Raw genomic sequence first — 14,037 nt, 5'->3', positions numbered from 1 at the left:
ATATGTTGAGATATGTAGGTATGTGGCGATATGTAGATATGTAGGTATGTAGAGATATGTAGAGATATGTAGAGATATGTAGGTATGTAGAGATATGTAGAGATATGTGGGTATGTAGAGATATGTAGAGATATGTAGGTATGTAGAGATGTAGAGATATGTAGGTATGTAGAGATATGTAGAGATATGTAGAGATATGTAGAGATATGTAGGTATGTAGATATGTAGAGATATGTAGGTATGTAGAGATATGTAGAGAGAGACATGTAGAGATATGTAGGTATGTAGAGATATGTAGAGATATGTAGAGATATGTAGGTATGTAGAGATATGTAGAGATATGTAGGTATGTAGAGATATGTAGAGATATGTAGGTATGTAGAGATATGTAGAGATATGTAGGTATGTAGAGATGCTGATATGTAGGTTATCTGACATGACTGACGGACATACTGTAAAATACCTTGCACACGCGTATAGATTATTCACTCAAAAACCCTGGCCTGAACTACCATTTCTACAATATTTTTCCGGCCGTCTTTCTCTGTTAATAATTGTATTGGCAAGTTTCATTCCACTGACTCTGCAGTGTATTATCTTAGAGCCAGTGGCTTGAACATCTCAGTAGTAGTCTGTTACAGTTCACGCCGTAGGCATCGATTAGGGTCCTGGCATACAGCTGTGAGTTCTGCTGTTGGAACTCTATACTGTACTGTGTAAATGACTGGTATTTTAATCTGGAAGGGATAAGTACTTGGCTAATTGGTTAATGGCTAGTTCAAATTAATTTATACTGGCATTAAATCAGTATTGTTTGTCTCAAAAGTTTTAACCCGAACTCTGAATGGATGATGATGACAGTTTTATCATCCTTTAAGTTTCAGAGAGAATATCCTTGAGTTCTTTTGTTTGTCGTTTGTTTATGACAAGAGTTCTGTGGTAAAGCTAGCCCACATATATTTGACCACGTTGTCCCCACTTGTTCCCTTCGTGGATATATTGAGTCCAGAAAAAAGGCCAGTCTGAATATCTAGTGAAGAAATGGTCAAATGTAGAACACCGTGATACGGGAGGAGTCACAGCTGTTACTAATAGCCGCTCCGTAGACCAGGAAAAGGTACTTTATTTCAGGGCTTATCTAAAGGGGTGCCATATTGAATCCCAAGGCCTCAATGTGAATCGGATGAGAATAGCGACCTTTAATTGTTGATGTATTGTTGTAAAGTTTGGACTAGATATAAAGTATTAGTTGAACTAGATATAGCTGGATTTTATCATCTGATTATTTGCTATTTTGTTTAGTAATCGTCAGACTTCGATTTTCTTTCTAGATTATATGAAACTGTGGCGCATATAAAAGTTGATCAATTGGATCAGAAATGAATTTGTCATTTGCAACTGAATGAGGCTCGTCTACCCTTCAAATAGTGTAAACCTGAAGGGGATCTGACACTTTACCAAATGTATATTGTGTATGTTTGTGGTGTTCATAACAATGCGATGCAAATGTTGCTTTGTCTATTTCCTCTTCCTGAAGAAATATACAAACCAGTGCAATCTAAATAAACAATCTGCAACACGATGTAATGACCATCCAGGAAGCTCTTCAGATAAGAGAGAAAATGACTGTTGTACTTCCCTGTTTGTGGTTTGCAACAGCATCTACTCTTATTTAGTATGGTTAACTTAAACAGTTGTCTGTAAACTTTATAGAAGTGAAAATTGTGTATATGAAGAATTCAAATGTTCAGATGTGTTATATAGTAATTGACTGTGTTTTGCCTTGACTCTGAGGGTTGCTAATGCTGATGGGGATTTCCAGAGGAAACTTGTAGTAACCCTCCCTACACAGTAACTTGATCTATTGAGAACGGTGTCCTGTGATATCAACACAGCTGTATTTCAAGCCTTTGTTATAAGAAAGTGTAATGCTCTCTTTCTTTTACTGTCTAACATGGAAAACTGAAATGTTGTCATTTGACCTTTTGTTTTGTGTCAGTTGATATTGGGGTTATGTAGTAGCCTACCAGTTGATATTGGGGTTATGTAGTAGCCTACCAGTTGATATTGGGGTTATGTAGTAGCCTACCAGTTGATATTGGGGTTATGTAGTAGCCTACCAGTTGATATTGGGGTTATGTAGTAGTCTACCAGTTGATATTGGGGTTATGTAGTAGCCTACCAGTTGATATTGGGGTTATGTCGTAGCCTACCAGTTGATATTGGGGTTAGTACCAGTTGATATTGGGGTTATGTAGTAGCCTACCAGTTGATATTGGGGTTATGTAGTAGCCTACCAGTTGATATTGGGGTTATGTAGTAGCCTACCAGTTGATATTGGGGTTATGTAGTAGTCTACCAGTTGATATTGGGGTTATGTAGTAGCCTACCAGTTGATATTGGGGTTATGTCGTAGCCTACCAGTTGATATTGGGGTTATGTCGTAGCCTACCTGCCTTGACCTCACTTAGCTGATGTAAATCAGGAATAGTAATTACATTTCCAACTTTCATACCCATTTCTCTGCTATGGTAGGAAAGATGTGACAGTCATTCTTGTATTCATGGTTGCTTGTTTCGTCACAATATGGTTTTGAACATTTGTTTTGAACTGAGCATTCTACTCAATGCATTTTAGATCAAGGGCAGATGGAGAACGTTCATAAGAATGGTATGACGCGACCGAGTGATGGAGGTGCAACCAATGAATTGATTGGCATTTAGGTTCAGTTTCAACAATATGGGTTAGGGTTAGTTTTGTCAGGTTTTTTTTGTGACCCTATGACAACCTAACATAATAAAACTGAAGTACTTTTTTCGTGCATCAGTTTTTCTGGCACAATCTGAAGATCCTGGTTAGTTTTTCAATAATCAGTGCTAGAACAGTGAACTTGGTGGTATTGGATGTGTAATCATGATAATCAGAAAACTGAAGTGCCATAACTTCTGTACCAGTATAATTCTCATATTGGTTTTTAACATCACTATGTAGTTCAATTAGGATTTTTCTGCAATTAAATCATCTAATTGTCATTCTACTTTAGATTTCTGCTTGTTCCAGGTACATATTTTACCATGTCTGCTGAAGTCAGTGTTTTTCTAGGAAAAATGCAGACTTGTGTTCTTAGTTGGCATTTTCACATTTTATAATGATTTGTTGGTGTATTTAAGTAGTTGCCTTTCAGCCTTAAACTCTGTCCTCATTTGTTTATTTGCTCAAAAAAAAATCTGACTTTGTGTCATTTTAATTTAATTCATTCTACGATTGTATTATTCACTCCATGTCGCGCTGTTTTATGGTCATGCAAAGGTTCACTGCATTTTGATTTTAAAAACAGGACATTATAGGACAATGAAACCTGAAGTCATTGTCTAAATTCAAATTTCCAATCATTCATTTGTCTTTTTTCTAATCTTCAACCTCCAAACTATTCGGCCAATAATTATTTTCTTTCAGTTCCATGCTTCTGTAGTCATTACTGGTTTTAGCCTTAAATTGAAGAATTATTACAGTATTCTGCTGTATATTAAATGGAGGAAATATTACAGTATTCTGCTGTACATTAACTGTGTTTATATTAAACGATTGTTACCCTTTGTTTTGACTGAGCCATGTTGTTATGTGTTGTTATGTGTTGTGCATTAGGGAGGGTTAGTGGGAGTGATCGATGCACACATCACCTCACTGACATGCACCCAAAAAGATCAGATTTATACTCCTCTCTGGCTAAATCAAATATTTGTATATTTTACATTCCACTTAATTCTCTAATCATAAACTTTGGGGTTCATCCAATGATATATATATATATATATACACACACTAGATAACTGATAGGGGTTGCTGTTTTGAAGCCAAAGCGCCTCCATTTTAGTACTCCTCCACTGGTGTAACAAATATTTTGCAAGGTATAGATTGGTTGGTTGTTTAGCAACCAAACCGATGTGCGCGCAACCATGGGGCAAAACAGACTGGTTTGGCTTTGATTTTTGACAACATGTAAACTATATTTCATCTCCATGTTTATTGAAAACATAAATAAATTGGCGCAATGAGCACTTGTTGTCTCTCAAATACATTGTTAGAGTTGTTGGTTAGCTAGGGAATTCTTTGCCATATTAGCATCAGTCAAAACAGGGCATGGTATCAAGAACAAGATAAAAAACTAGCTGAAACAAGTCACTTATGATTCCCCCACATGGCAGTTTCTTGTCATTGTTGATAGCTATCTAGCCATCTAGAATCACAACAACTTGCGGACTTCTGCCAGAAGTCAAGAGACCTGGCAGTGTGGTGCCAGGACAAGACAGCAACCTCTCGCTCAACGTGATCAAGACAAAGGAGATGATTGTGAACTAGAGAAAAGGAGGACAAAGCACGCCCCCATTCTCATCGACGGGGCTGTAGTGGAGCAGGTTGAGAGCTTCAAGTTCCTTGGTGTCCACATCACCAACAAACTATCATGGTCCAAACACACCAAGACAGTCGTGAAGAGGGCACGACAATACCTATTCCCCCTCAAAACACTGAAAAGATTTGGCATGGATCCTCAGAAAGTTCTACAGCTGCACAATCAAGAGCATCCTGACTGGTTGCATCACAGCCTAGTATGGCAACTGCCCAGCCTCTACAGAGGGTAGTGTGTACAGTCCAGTACATCACTGGGGCCAAGCTCTTACCATCCAGGACCTATTTATTTTTTTACCTTTATTTAACTAGGCAAGTCAGATAAGAACAAATTCTTATTTTCAATGACAACCTCAGAAACAGTGGGTTAACTGCCTTGTTCAGGTTGCAGAACAACAGATTTTTACCTTGTCAGCTCAGGGATTCAAACTTGCAAACTTTTAGTTACTAGTCCAACACTCTAACCACTAGGCTACCTACCGCTATATACTGAGTGGTGTCAGAGGAAGGCCCTAAAAAAATGCCAAAGACTCCAGCCACCCAAGTCATAGACTGTTCTCTCCGGAGCTCCAAGCCTCGGACCAAAAGGCTCCTAAACAGTTTCTTCCCTCAAGCCATAAGACTGCTGAACAGCAGCACACACACACACACACATTTTTAAACCTGCTGCTACTCGCTGTTTATTATCTATGTATAGTCACTTTACCCCTACCTATATGTACATTACATCATTTCTTTCCTGAACCCGTTAGTGTTCTTGAATGCCTCATTGGTGGAAACGGAAGTACCAGAATGCTAGGTTTTGTAGTCTTATCTAAACTCAAAGTACACAAACAACTTGGCTTCACTTTGGAACACATGGCAACGGTGCTACATGGAAATGAAAACAAAGTTTTGGTAACGTTAGCCAAGTACTTATCTTGAAAAATTACTTCTACACTTGTTGGAAACGAATATGTTGCCTGTATTCAAGTTTGTTTGACAAAAAAATGCACGCTCATTTCGTTGTAGGAGTGGGGGCACTTTTAACATTCGGTCTTGTTTAGCTAGCTAGCTAACACAACTAGCTAACGTTATAGCGATTTCCTGCTATTTGTTTTATTACCACTTCGTATAGACTTTGTTAAATACTCAGCTACCACATTTGAAGTGCCTGCTATAATTTGAGTTGCGAGACGCCGTAGGTAGTTAAGGAATTTATATATGAAATGTAGCAGACACTTTTTTTCCAAAGCGAATTACAGTCATGCGTGCACGCATGGGTGGTCTCGGGAATCGAACCCACCACGGTGCATGCGCCATGCTCTACCAACTGAGTTACAAGAGGGTGACAAATGTACAGCCGTCTCTGCAGCCAACCATTGTACTATAAAAAGAGAACAAGGAAATGTTTTGTAGGTTATAGCTACGTTTCCCCTTGTATTAGGATGATAAATGTTCTATATTTACTTTATTCATTAACGTGTCTAATAGACTGTCCTCTGTACCTCCAACTAGGTGCCTTGGCTGAAGATGGATGCAGTTCCCTGCAGTTGGAACACAACAAGAGTTCAGGAGTCGTTTGCTCGGACTAAGCCTGCATCCGACGCGCTAACAAAGCTGGCAAAACTTGTGGCACAAAAGCAAGAGAGTAAAAGCCAAAACCAACCACTGCCTGATGTGTGCCCGTGTGTGTGTGCAGAGTGCGGACAGGGATTCTCTGACATGGCCGAGTTATTGCACCACCAACAGGGAGAACATGCCTTACCTAAGCGTCACCGATGCCTTTCCTGTGGCAAGGAGTTCTCTCTCCTATCCTCTTTGCAGTTGCACAAGTGCTTTCATGATGCTGCTCCTTGTCAGGTCTGTTGTGGTAAACCTCAGCTAGATGCTCCATGCAATGCATGCAAGGCTTCAACCTCAGACTCTCAGAATGTCCAGGATAAGTCCCTTCATCACCAGTCCCACCATCATGATAGCAGATCATATGCCTGTGCTCCGTGTGGTAAAGGCTTTAGCCAAAAGCAAGCGCTGCTTCACCATCAGCAGGCTGGCTGTAGTAAATCTGCCTCACGAACTGCAAAGGTTGTCAGCCCTCCCGCTGACTCTCCCTCGCCTGAATCTGCCCTGTCTGACTCTTCTCCCCCTGACTCTCCCCCCTCGGACTCTCCTTCCCCTGATGCCACTAGTGCTCCAGTTCCTGACGGGCCAAGCCTATGCCCACTTTGCTCCAAGAGCTTTCGCTCAGGGGCTGGCCTTGCCTGCCATCAGCGATCCTCACATCAGAAGGAGTGGAGTATGTCTAAGTATCTCCCGCCAAAAGGAGGCACAAATGGGGTAAATAGAAAATCCAAGCAGAAGAGTCAACTCCTCTCCTGTCGTTCCTGTGAAAAGGTCTTCCCAAGCACTGCCAAGCTGTACTTGCACAGACAAGAATCCCACAGCAGAGAGAAGGATATCAGAAGAGATCCAAGGCCGCTGATTAGCAAGCGGAGGAAAAGAGAGACTTACCCGTGTGACGTTTGTGGTAAAGTGTTCTTGCACCATTTGTCACTTAAAGCACACGTCAAGAATCATAGTCAAGAACCACCAAGCCATGTTCAGCAGGTTGGGAAAGCAACCAAGGAGCCCAAGTTAGCTGAGAAGATGCCAAAAAAGACTAAAAGCAACCTATCACGGAAGATGAGAGGAACTTTGGTCAAGGCTAGCAGAGGGAGACCAAAGAAAATTCCCATGAAAGAGGAAGAGGGAGAGTTTCCTTGCCCGTCTTGTGCTGAGGTGTTTTCTTTGCAGTCTGCCCTGAAGGAGCATGAGGAGCTGCATCAGCCTACAGGGAGTATGAGACACTGCAGCGTGTGCAGTCAGGGCATGAGTATCTCTAAGAAGCCTGGGGCCAAGCTTCGGAGGGCCTACCATTGTGTTCCCTGCCTGAAGGCTTTTGTAACACTGGACACTTTCTTACAACACTGCCAAGATCACCTTGTTGTCAGTGGCGATGAGGAGAGGAGCTATTCAGACACTGATGGCAAAATCTGAGATGATGTACTCTTCATTTTTTTTAACAAGCTGTACTGAGTTCCCAAGAGAATATTATGTGTACATGTGCATTTTAAAGTGTGAAATATTTAGACCTCTCGCCAGAATAGCTGTTTGGATGTAACTCATGTCAACATGCCATTCCAGTTGCAACAATACATTGAAACAGCACAAATGTGCGTGTTGTCTGATACCTTTTGTGACTGACCAACAATGGTACACTGGAAGCGCTGAAGACACAATCTTCCTAGGCCTAAATCCTCGTCATGTTAATTCTTGATTTCTACATTTTATATCCCATCACAAATCAGATCCAACCATCCATTTGTTGATTTGGTTTAAATTAAATTAATATACGCAAGACCTAATTTAGCATGTTGCTGGATCATTAAAATATATTACTTTTAATCTTTATAAACAACCCGATTCAACTTCCAACAAATCTGGGTTGCAATATTAACTGCACTTTTACAAATAACATGGCCTAAGATGTGGTTTCAAAAAGCTTTTAAATAAAGTATTTTTTTTATGGAACATAGCAGTTGGAATGGACAGTGATATAGTTTACTATAATATTGACAGGTTTTGATTTGATGACTCAAATGAAGACCATATTTCCATTTAATGTGATATTTTTTTTTTCCAACTCTTGATGGCATTGTACTTGTAAGTGTGACACTGGTTTAGCATCAATTTCATGATTATTTACCTGTGTGTGTGTTTGTGTGTGTGTGAGAGAGAGAGAGAGAGAGATATGCATACTCATGGAGCCTCTAAAGGCCGTCTAACAATGTGACATAACAGGTTCATTTTCTCTGGAAGAAGCTTTGTCTTGGATATTATTATGCAAAACAAGCAGTGATAGCAACCTCCCTGCAATTGTTTGTTAGCAATTGGTGTACCAGGTTATTCATTTTCTGCTGTTTTGTAAAAAAAATTAAATATAATAAAATCTTGAAAGAATGTCAAATGTTATTTTTAAAAAGGATTTTAGGTTTCAACTTAGGAAAGTGCCTTTGTATCCGAGTTAGCAAACTTTTCTTAGAACATACCTCATTAAAAGTATTCTCCCATGAAAATGTTTTGTGTTTACTCCATTCGTGTAGTTACAGAATTCAACATGCCAAGACACTTGTAATGAATATGTTCTTAATGTTTTGTACACCGTGTGTATACAAAGAGAAAAAGCAAGCTGCAATTAAATCTAGTCAGTAGGCGGCAATGTGCCCACTTATGTTAGAGGAAGTCTGCATGACTGTTTCCGGTTCTGCTTGTTGCGCATTCTTTCCGCCTTTTCACGAACTGAAGGAACCACTACAAAAAGAAACATGAGTAAAGCACACCCACCAGAGTTGAAAAAGTGAGTTCCTTTTTTTAATACACATTTGGTCTACGATCATATTTAAATTCGCTTTATTGGCATGACGTAACAATGTACATATTGCCAATATTACCATATTTCACGGTCCATTGTAGATCATGTGCCAAGCAAGCTAACATGATTAGCTACGCGCTAGCCAACAAAGCTACCGGTAGTCGGTAACGTTAGCTAGCTGCTGTTGTGCGGCTAGTCAAATGGCTAGCTAACTTAATGAATGAAAATGTCAGCTAGTTAAACCATGCAAACATTTACTTTGAATATCGTTAAATGTTCATGTTTTACAAACGAAAGTGTTTTTTTTAATGGATGGGGTCTCCGTTTTTGGTTTATTAATCTTGTGGCAGTCTAGTTCTGGTCCATTGCACGACGCTCTGCGCTCAGTCGTATTTAAAGGAGTCCTCCACATGTGGGTTAGTGTCCGGCTTCATGTTCAATAGTGGTTGGAAAGATTATGGATATACTGACAAGATACATGTCTCTCCGTCCATCCTTCCTTTGGATTGGTGGATACAGTATTGTAATCTTATTTTGAATGTTCGTGTTGTTGACGTGAACCCGCCTGTATTCAATGGAAAGACGATATGATATTAGCCTCAAACCCTTTAATATGCATAGCCATCTCGAGGAAACTCTGCTATAACGTGTTTTTTTTTTCTCTCAAAAGTTGCCAGGATGTCACGTGTCGTACTGGTACCAGTACACTCGTAATAATTTAAGCGTATACAAAAATACGCCACCTGCTGGAGGGAGACAAATTTCCACCGAATTGGGCCGCTCTTCCTCTGGTGGTGGTGAGGAGTCAACCCAGGGGGCCAGGCGGTTCTGGTCTAAAAGCACGGTTTCGACTGCTCCTACAGTTTTTTTGTTGTCGTTACTGCAGTTTAACTGAAGCCTGACCCAGAAAGACAATTTTCATACACAGTCGAATTTGAAATGTCCTATTAAGACGCGTTAGTCATCACCTTTGTGCACAAAACATTCATAAAATTATTTGAAATGTAGCTGAGGCCAAAGATATTTACATGTTATATTCATCCCATGCAGGGCTGGATGATACACATTGTGTGACGATAGAAAAACGTCTTATCGTTTCATATTATGCTGTATAATTTATTTTGTGTCACAAATCACTCTTTACGGCAATATTTTTAGTCAATTGGATAACGCTTTGCACAAACAAACACAGAGGAGAGTGAATGTGACACAGAGCATGGAGACCGTACCTAAAAAAGGGACAACTTCGGTCTCATGGACGTAGCTTGGGTATGAAAATTCTGACACGGACCAGAAAACTGTCCTCTACAAAAATATGCCGCAGACCGGTCCCAACAACAGACTCAAACACCACTAACCTCTTTTTACCACTAACGCAAGAATCATGTGAAACAGAACGGGAAGAGTCTACGGACGAGACCCAAAAAAGTAGAGTCGAGTGCTCAAAACAAACCCCCGTCTCAGACGTTGCAACAGGCTTTTGGCTGCAGCACAACATATGCAAAGAACCATGCAGATGGAAGAGATATCAGCTGCCGTTACAACTTACATCTGTAAAGACATGGCACCATTTACACTGTCGGGAAACGGGGGTTTCGTGAGTTGGTGCCAACACTCAACCCAAGGTACCACATGCAAATTGATATGTACACGTATTAATGCCAAAATAACATGCAAAACAGGCAAGCCCCCAAAACATATATATGTATTGTAATGAAACAGGCAGGGAGCAGGCCTCAAACCCTCGACCTTCTGGCCCGAAGTCCAGCTCTCTGTCGACTGTGCCCCAAAATCATGCTCAAGTGGCAGAGTCCATTTCCGCGCTTATAAACCCAGGTTCGTTATATATATTAGTATTTTAGGCCTATATTTATTTTTGTTTGCAACTATAGTTGAAGTGTTTTCTATTTACTTTTTAAAAATTGTATACATTAATATATTATTTAATTTGTTACATGCTTAATTGAACATTTGCACAGGTTTTAAATAATATAATACAAGTAAGTACCTTTTTATTTGTTGAGTATAATTCAAAATGTAATAAGAAATAGGCCTTTACATGTGGTCATTTTATATAAACTATTTATTCATTGAATTTACAGAAAATGTGCAATATCGTGATTATGTATCGTTATCGGGATATGAAATGACTTATATCGGATATGAGATAATGGCCATATTGCCCAGCCATAATCCAATATATGTTTTTGGATGATGTGATGATGCTACTTTCTGTGCACATGGCGTGCTAGTGCGCATGTAATTTTGGTCCATATAACCCGGATGCAACCCGGATATAGACGGTTCATGAATCGGCGTATGTGAACGTGAGTTACCTTGAAATCAACTGGGCGGACATCTTGGACGCAGTCTCCAGTTCTTATTGTACTTCAGGTTCGGCAGCGACTTCACCGTTCATTTATTTTGGGAGAGGCTATATGGACACGCCTGCTGCCCAAATGGATAACTTATGTTGCGCAGCTGAGAGTCAAGTGTGGAGACGAATGGATTCAGTTCAGTCACTGGTCCTGATGAGCCCTTCCCAGCTAGCTAGTTTATGCTGGCAACAACAGCAGCATGGCACTAGTAAAATAAAGTGTTTATTTTGATGGGTAAGGGCGGGGGGAAAAAACGTGTATAATTGGTCACCATCTGGATTTGGTCCCATCTCCAATTTGTTTCCTCCCACTTGATTGGATTTGTCGTAGGATAGCAGCCTACACGATAAATGACTTGTGCTTTAGCTGTCACCCTGGCCTGCTATTGGCTACTTCCCTCTCTTTACTGCCAGACAGCAGTCGGCAAGCAGGCCAAAGGTCACTGTGCCCAGTGTTCTTGTGTTGCCGGCTTGAAACACACAATCTCCCCATTGAGAAGTGTCGACTGTATCACAGTGACAGATGGGTTTCTACCAACATTACATTTATTCTAGTAATTTTCACTGAAAATGTACAACTACAACATTAATGTTTCACGTTACATGTTTGTAATATAATAATAATAATAATTACTCAGATAAACTGAAAGATTCTGAACACTCAAATCAAAAAGACGTTTCAGTTTCTTGCTAAGGTTTCTATCCACAAGCATATTAATTTGACCTTTGTTTAAAAAGGCAAGACAGACGGCCTAGGAACAGTGGGTTAACTGCCTGTTCAGGGGCAGAACGACAGTACCTTGTCAGTTCGGGGATTTGAACTTGCAACCTTTCGTTTACTAGTCCAACGCTCAAACCTCTAGGCTACCCTGCCGTCCCAGTGTGAAGACCTGTTACCTATGTTTGCCAACACAGCCAGACACAGTTTTGTACACTTAACTTTTTATTGACTTGTCATATTTGATGATCAAATCAGACTATTAATATAGTGAGTAATCTAGGAAAGCCAGGAGTTAATTGACACGAGAAAACTCTAGAAAATAGCAACTCTCCTAAAGCTTCGACCTGGCTGCACTCCTCTTTTCGCAGTTATGGTTCCGGAACTGAGACACCCACTCACGTGGTTCCAAACGTTGAATAGGTATAACAATCTCCGGGGTGAAGCATTAATTCAAAAGATAAGAAATCACGTTTAAAAAAAAAAAAGTTATACGAAAGAAAAGTCTAGACTGTGTACCTACCAGGGTTAGTTGGCAAACAAACTAATCATCCAATACAGCATTGCTGTCTGTTTCGTCCAATCACAGAGCAGATACAAGTCACTTGATCGCTAACCGATCACATGACTTGTATCTGCTCTGTGATTGGTCGATAGTGACCACAAGGCTCATGGTTAGTGTACGTTTTGGTGCTCTTTGAGACAGAAACTGACGAACAAAAAAGCAATGTATTTTTACCAACACAGATGCTGATGGGCTCTACATCATCAACATATGAATTGTCTTGCGATCTCTGTAGAAAATAGAAAGTCTACGTTGCACAGTAACATTGATAATATTTTATATCACCACGGGTTTCGAGGAATGAGGGGCTCCTGAGTGGCGCAGCGGTCTAAGGCACTGCATCTCAGTGCTAGAGGCATCATAAAGGTAAATCACTACAGACCCTGGTTTGATCCTGGGCTGTATCACAACCGGCTGTGATCGGGAGTCCCATGGGGCACAATTGGCCCAGCGTCGTCCATGTTAGGGGAGGGTTTGGCTGGGGGAAGGCCGCCATAAGAATTTGATCTTAACTGACTTGCCTAGTTCAATAAAGGTTCAATTTAAAAAATGACCATGCAGCTCGTTGTGCAAATCAGACGTATGCGTGTGGACCAGAGCTAGTCTGGTACATTCACACATAGCCAATCCCTCTGGTATAGCCATACAGTTTGTGGTGTAACTATCTTTATTAGCAAATAATAATAACATGTTTTCTGCTCATTTCAGGTTCATGGACAAGAAGCTTTCTCGTGAGTACTGATTCTGAATATCGATGGTTCTGCCGAGTTGAATTGACAAACTACTAATTATTATTAAGGCTTTGATTACATGAATTGACAAACCCAATTTACAATTTCTTAGCCATAACTTCAAGGGCTGACATAGAAAGTGTCTTCAATTTGGCTTGCCTCATTATTACTGTTGTTGACATGTTGTCCACGGGTGTAATCATTAGTCCAAACGGAGAGTTTCTAGCGGACAAATTCTGGTATGTCCTTCCCTGTTCACTTTGCTAGCATTTTTATGAAACTTTTTGGAACAGAAGCTGTGTAATTAATGCATCCCGGGTCTTCAACGTTCTACATCTCGTTCCTCAGTGAAGCTGAACGGTGGCAGGCAGGTCCAAGGAGTCCTGCGAGGTTTTGACCCCTTCATGAACTTGGTGATGGATGAGTGCTTGGAGATGGCCCCTGGGGGAATACAGAACACCATAGGCATGGTGGTCAGTACCAACGGCGTTGTCAACTACATTTACACACTACCTCTGGGGACAGACACATTTAGATTTTATTCATCAATGTCACCACACTTTTTTTTATGCGTGTAAATCTTTTTTGTTTGTTTACTTTCTGTAGGTGATCAGAGGAAACAGCATCATCATGTTGGAGGCACTTGAGAGAGTATGAGGGCGGGGATGACAGAACGGCTTGAAAGAAGTGGAATAATGGACATTATACTTTTTATGTAATTTCCTTGTTTTTCCTGTTGATAGATTATGTTTTAGACAGATATTTCAGTTGGAAATGTTTTAATTTTGAAATCTTGTGAATAAACTGGGTATTTTGTTTTTATTTTTGCGCAAATGTGTTTTTTACCTC

General features: G+C 40.3%; 2 protein-coding genes across 3 annotated transcripts; both read left to right on the top strand.

Annotated features, from left to right (window-relative positions):
* The first annotated feature begins 5,168 nt into the window (after positions 1 to 5,168).
* LOC118360627 (zinc finger and SCAN domain-containing protein 10-like) lies at positions 5,169 to 8,385 on the top strand. 2 transcript variants are annotated; one of them, XM_035739878.2, is made up of 2 exons: positions 5,169 to 5,304; positions 5,905 to 8,385. In XM_035739878.2, exons 1-2 carry the CDS (start codon positions 5,200 to 5,202, stop codon positions 7,420 to 7,422), a joined length of 1,623 nt encoding a protein of 540 aa, XP_035595771.1. In that variant the 5' UTR covers positions 5,169 to 5,199; the 3' UTR covers positions 7,423 to 8,385. The 2 variants fall into 2 exon arrangements, with proteins under 2 accessions (XP_035595771.1, XP_035595772.1); XM_035739879.2 differs by lacking the exon at positions 5,169 to 5,304 and adding an exon at positions 5,396 to 5,801.
* Positions 8,386 to 8,637: 252 nt separating this feature from the next.
* Positions 8,638 to 14,010, top strand: LOC118360628 (small nuclear ribonucleoprotein G). Its single transcript, XM_035739880.2, has 4 exons — positions 8,638 to 8,782; positions 13,166 to 13,188; positions 13,537 to 13,661; positions 13,795 to 14,010. Exons 1-4 carry the CDS (start codon positions 8,751 to 8,753, stop codon positions 13,843 to 13,845), a joined length of 231 nt encoding a protein of 76 aa, XP_035595773.1. The 5' UTR covers positions 8,638 to 8,750; the 3' UTR covers positions 13,846 to 14,010.
* Positions 14,011 to 14,037: the final 27 nt, after the last annotated feature.

Source organism: Oncorhynchus keta, chromosome 28, assembly GCF_023373465.1.
Source record: "Oncorhynchus keta strain PuntledgeMale-10-30-2019 chromosome 28, Oket_V2, whole genome shotgun sequence".
NCBI lineage: Eukaryota > Metazoa > Chordata > Actinopteri > Salmoniformes > Salmonidae > Oncorhynchus > Oncorhynchus keta.
Note: the sequence above shows the minus strand (reverse complement) of the source record. Positions and strands in the feature narration are given on the sequence as shown.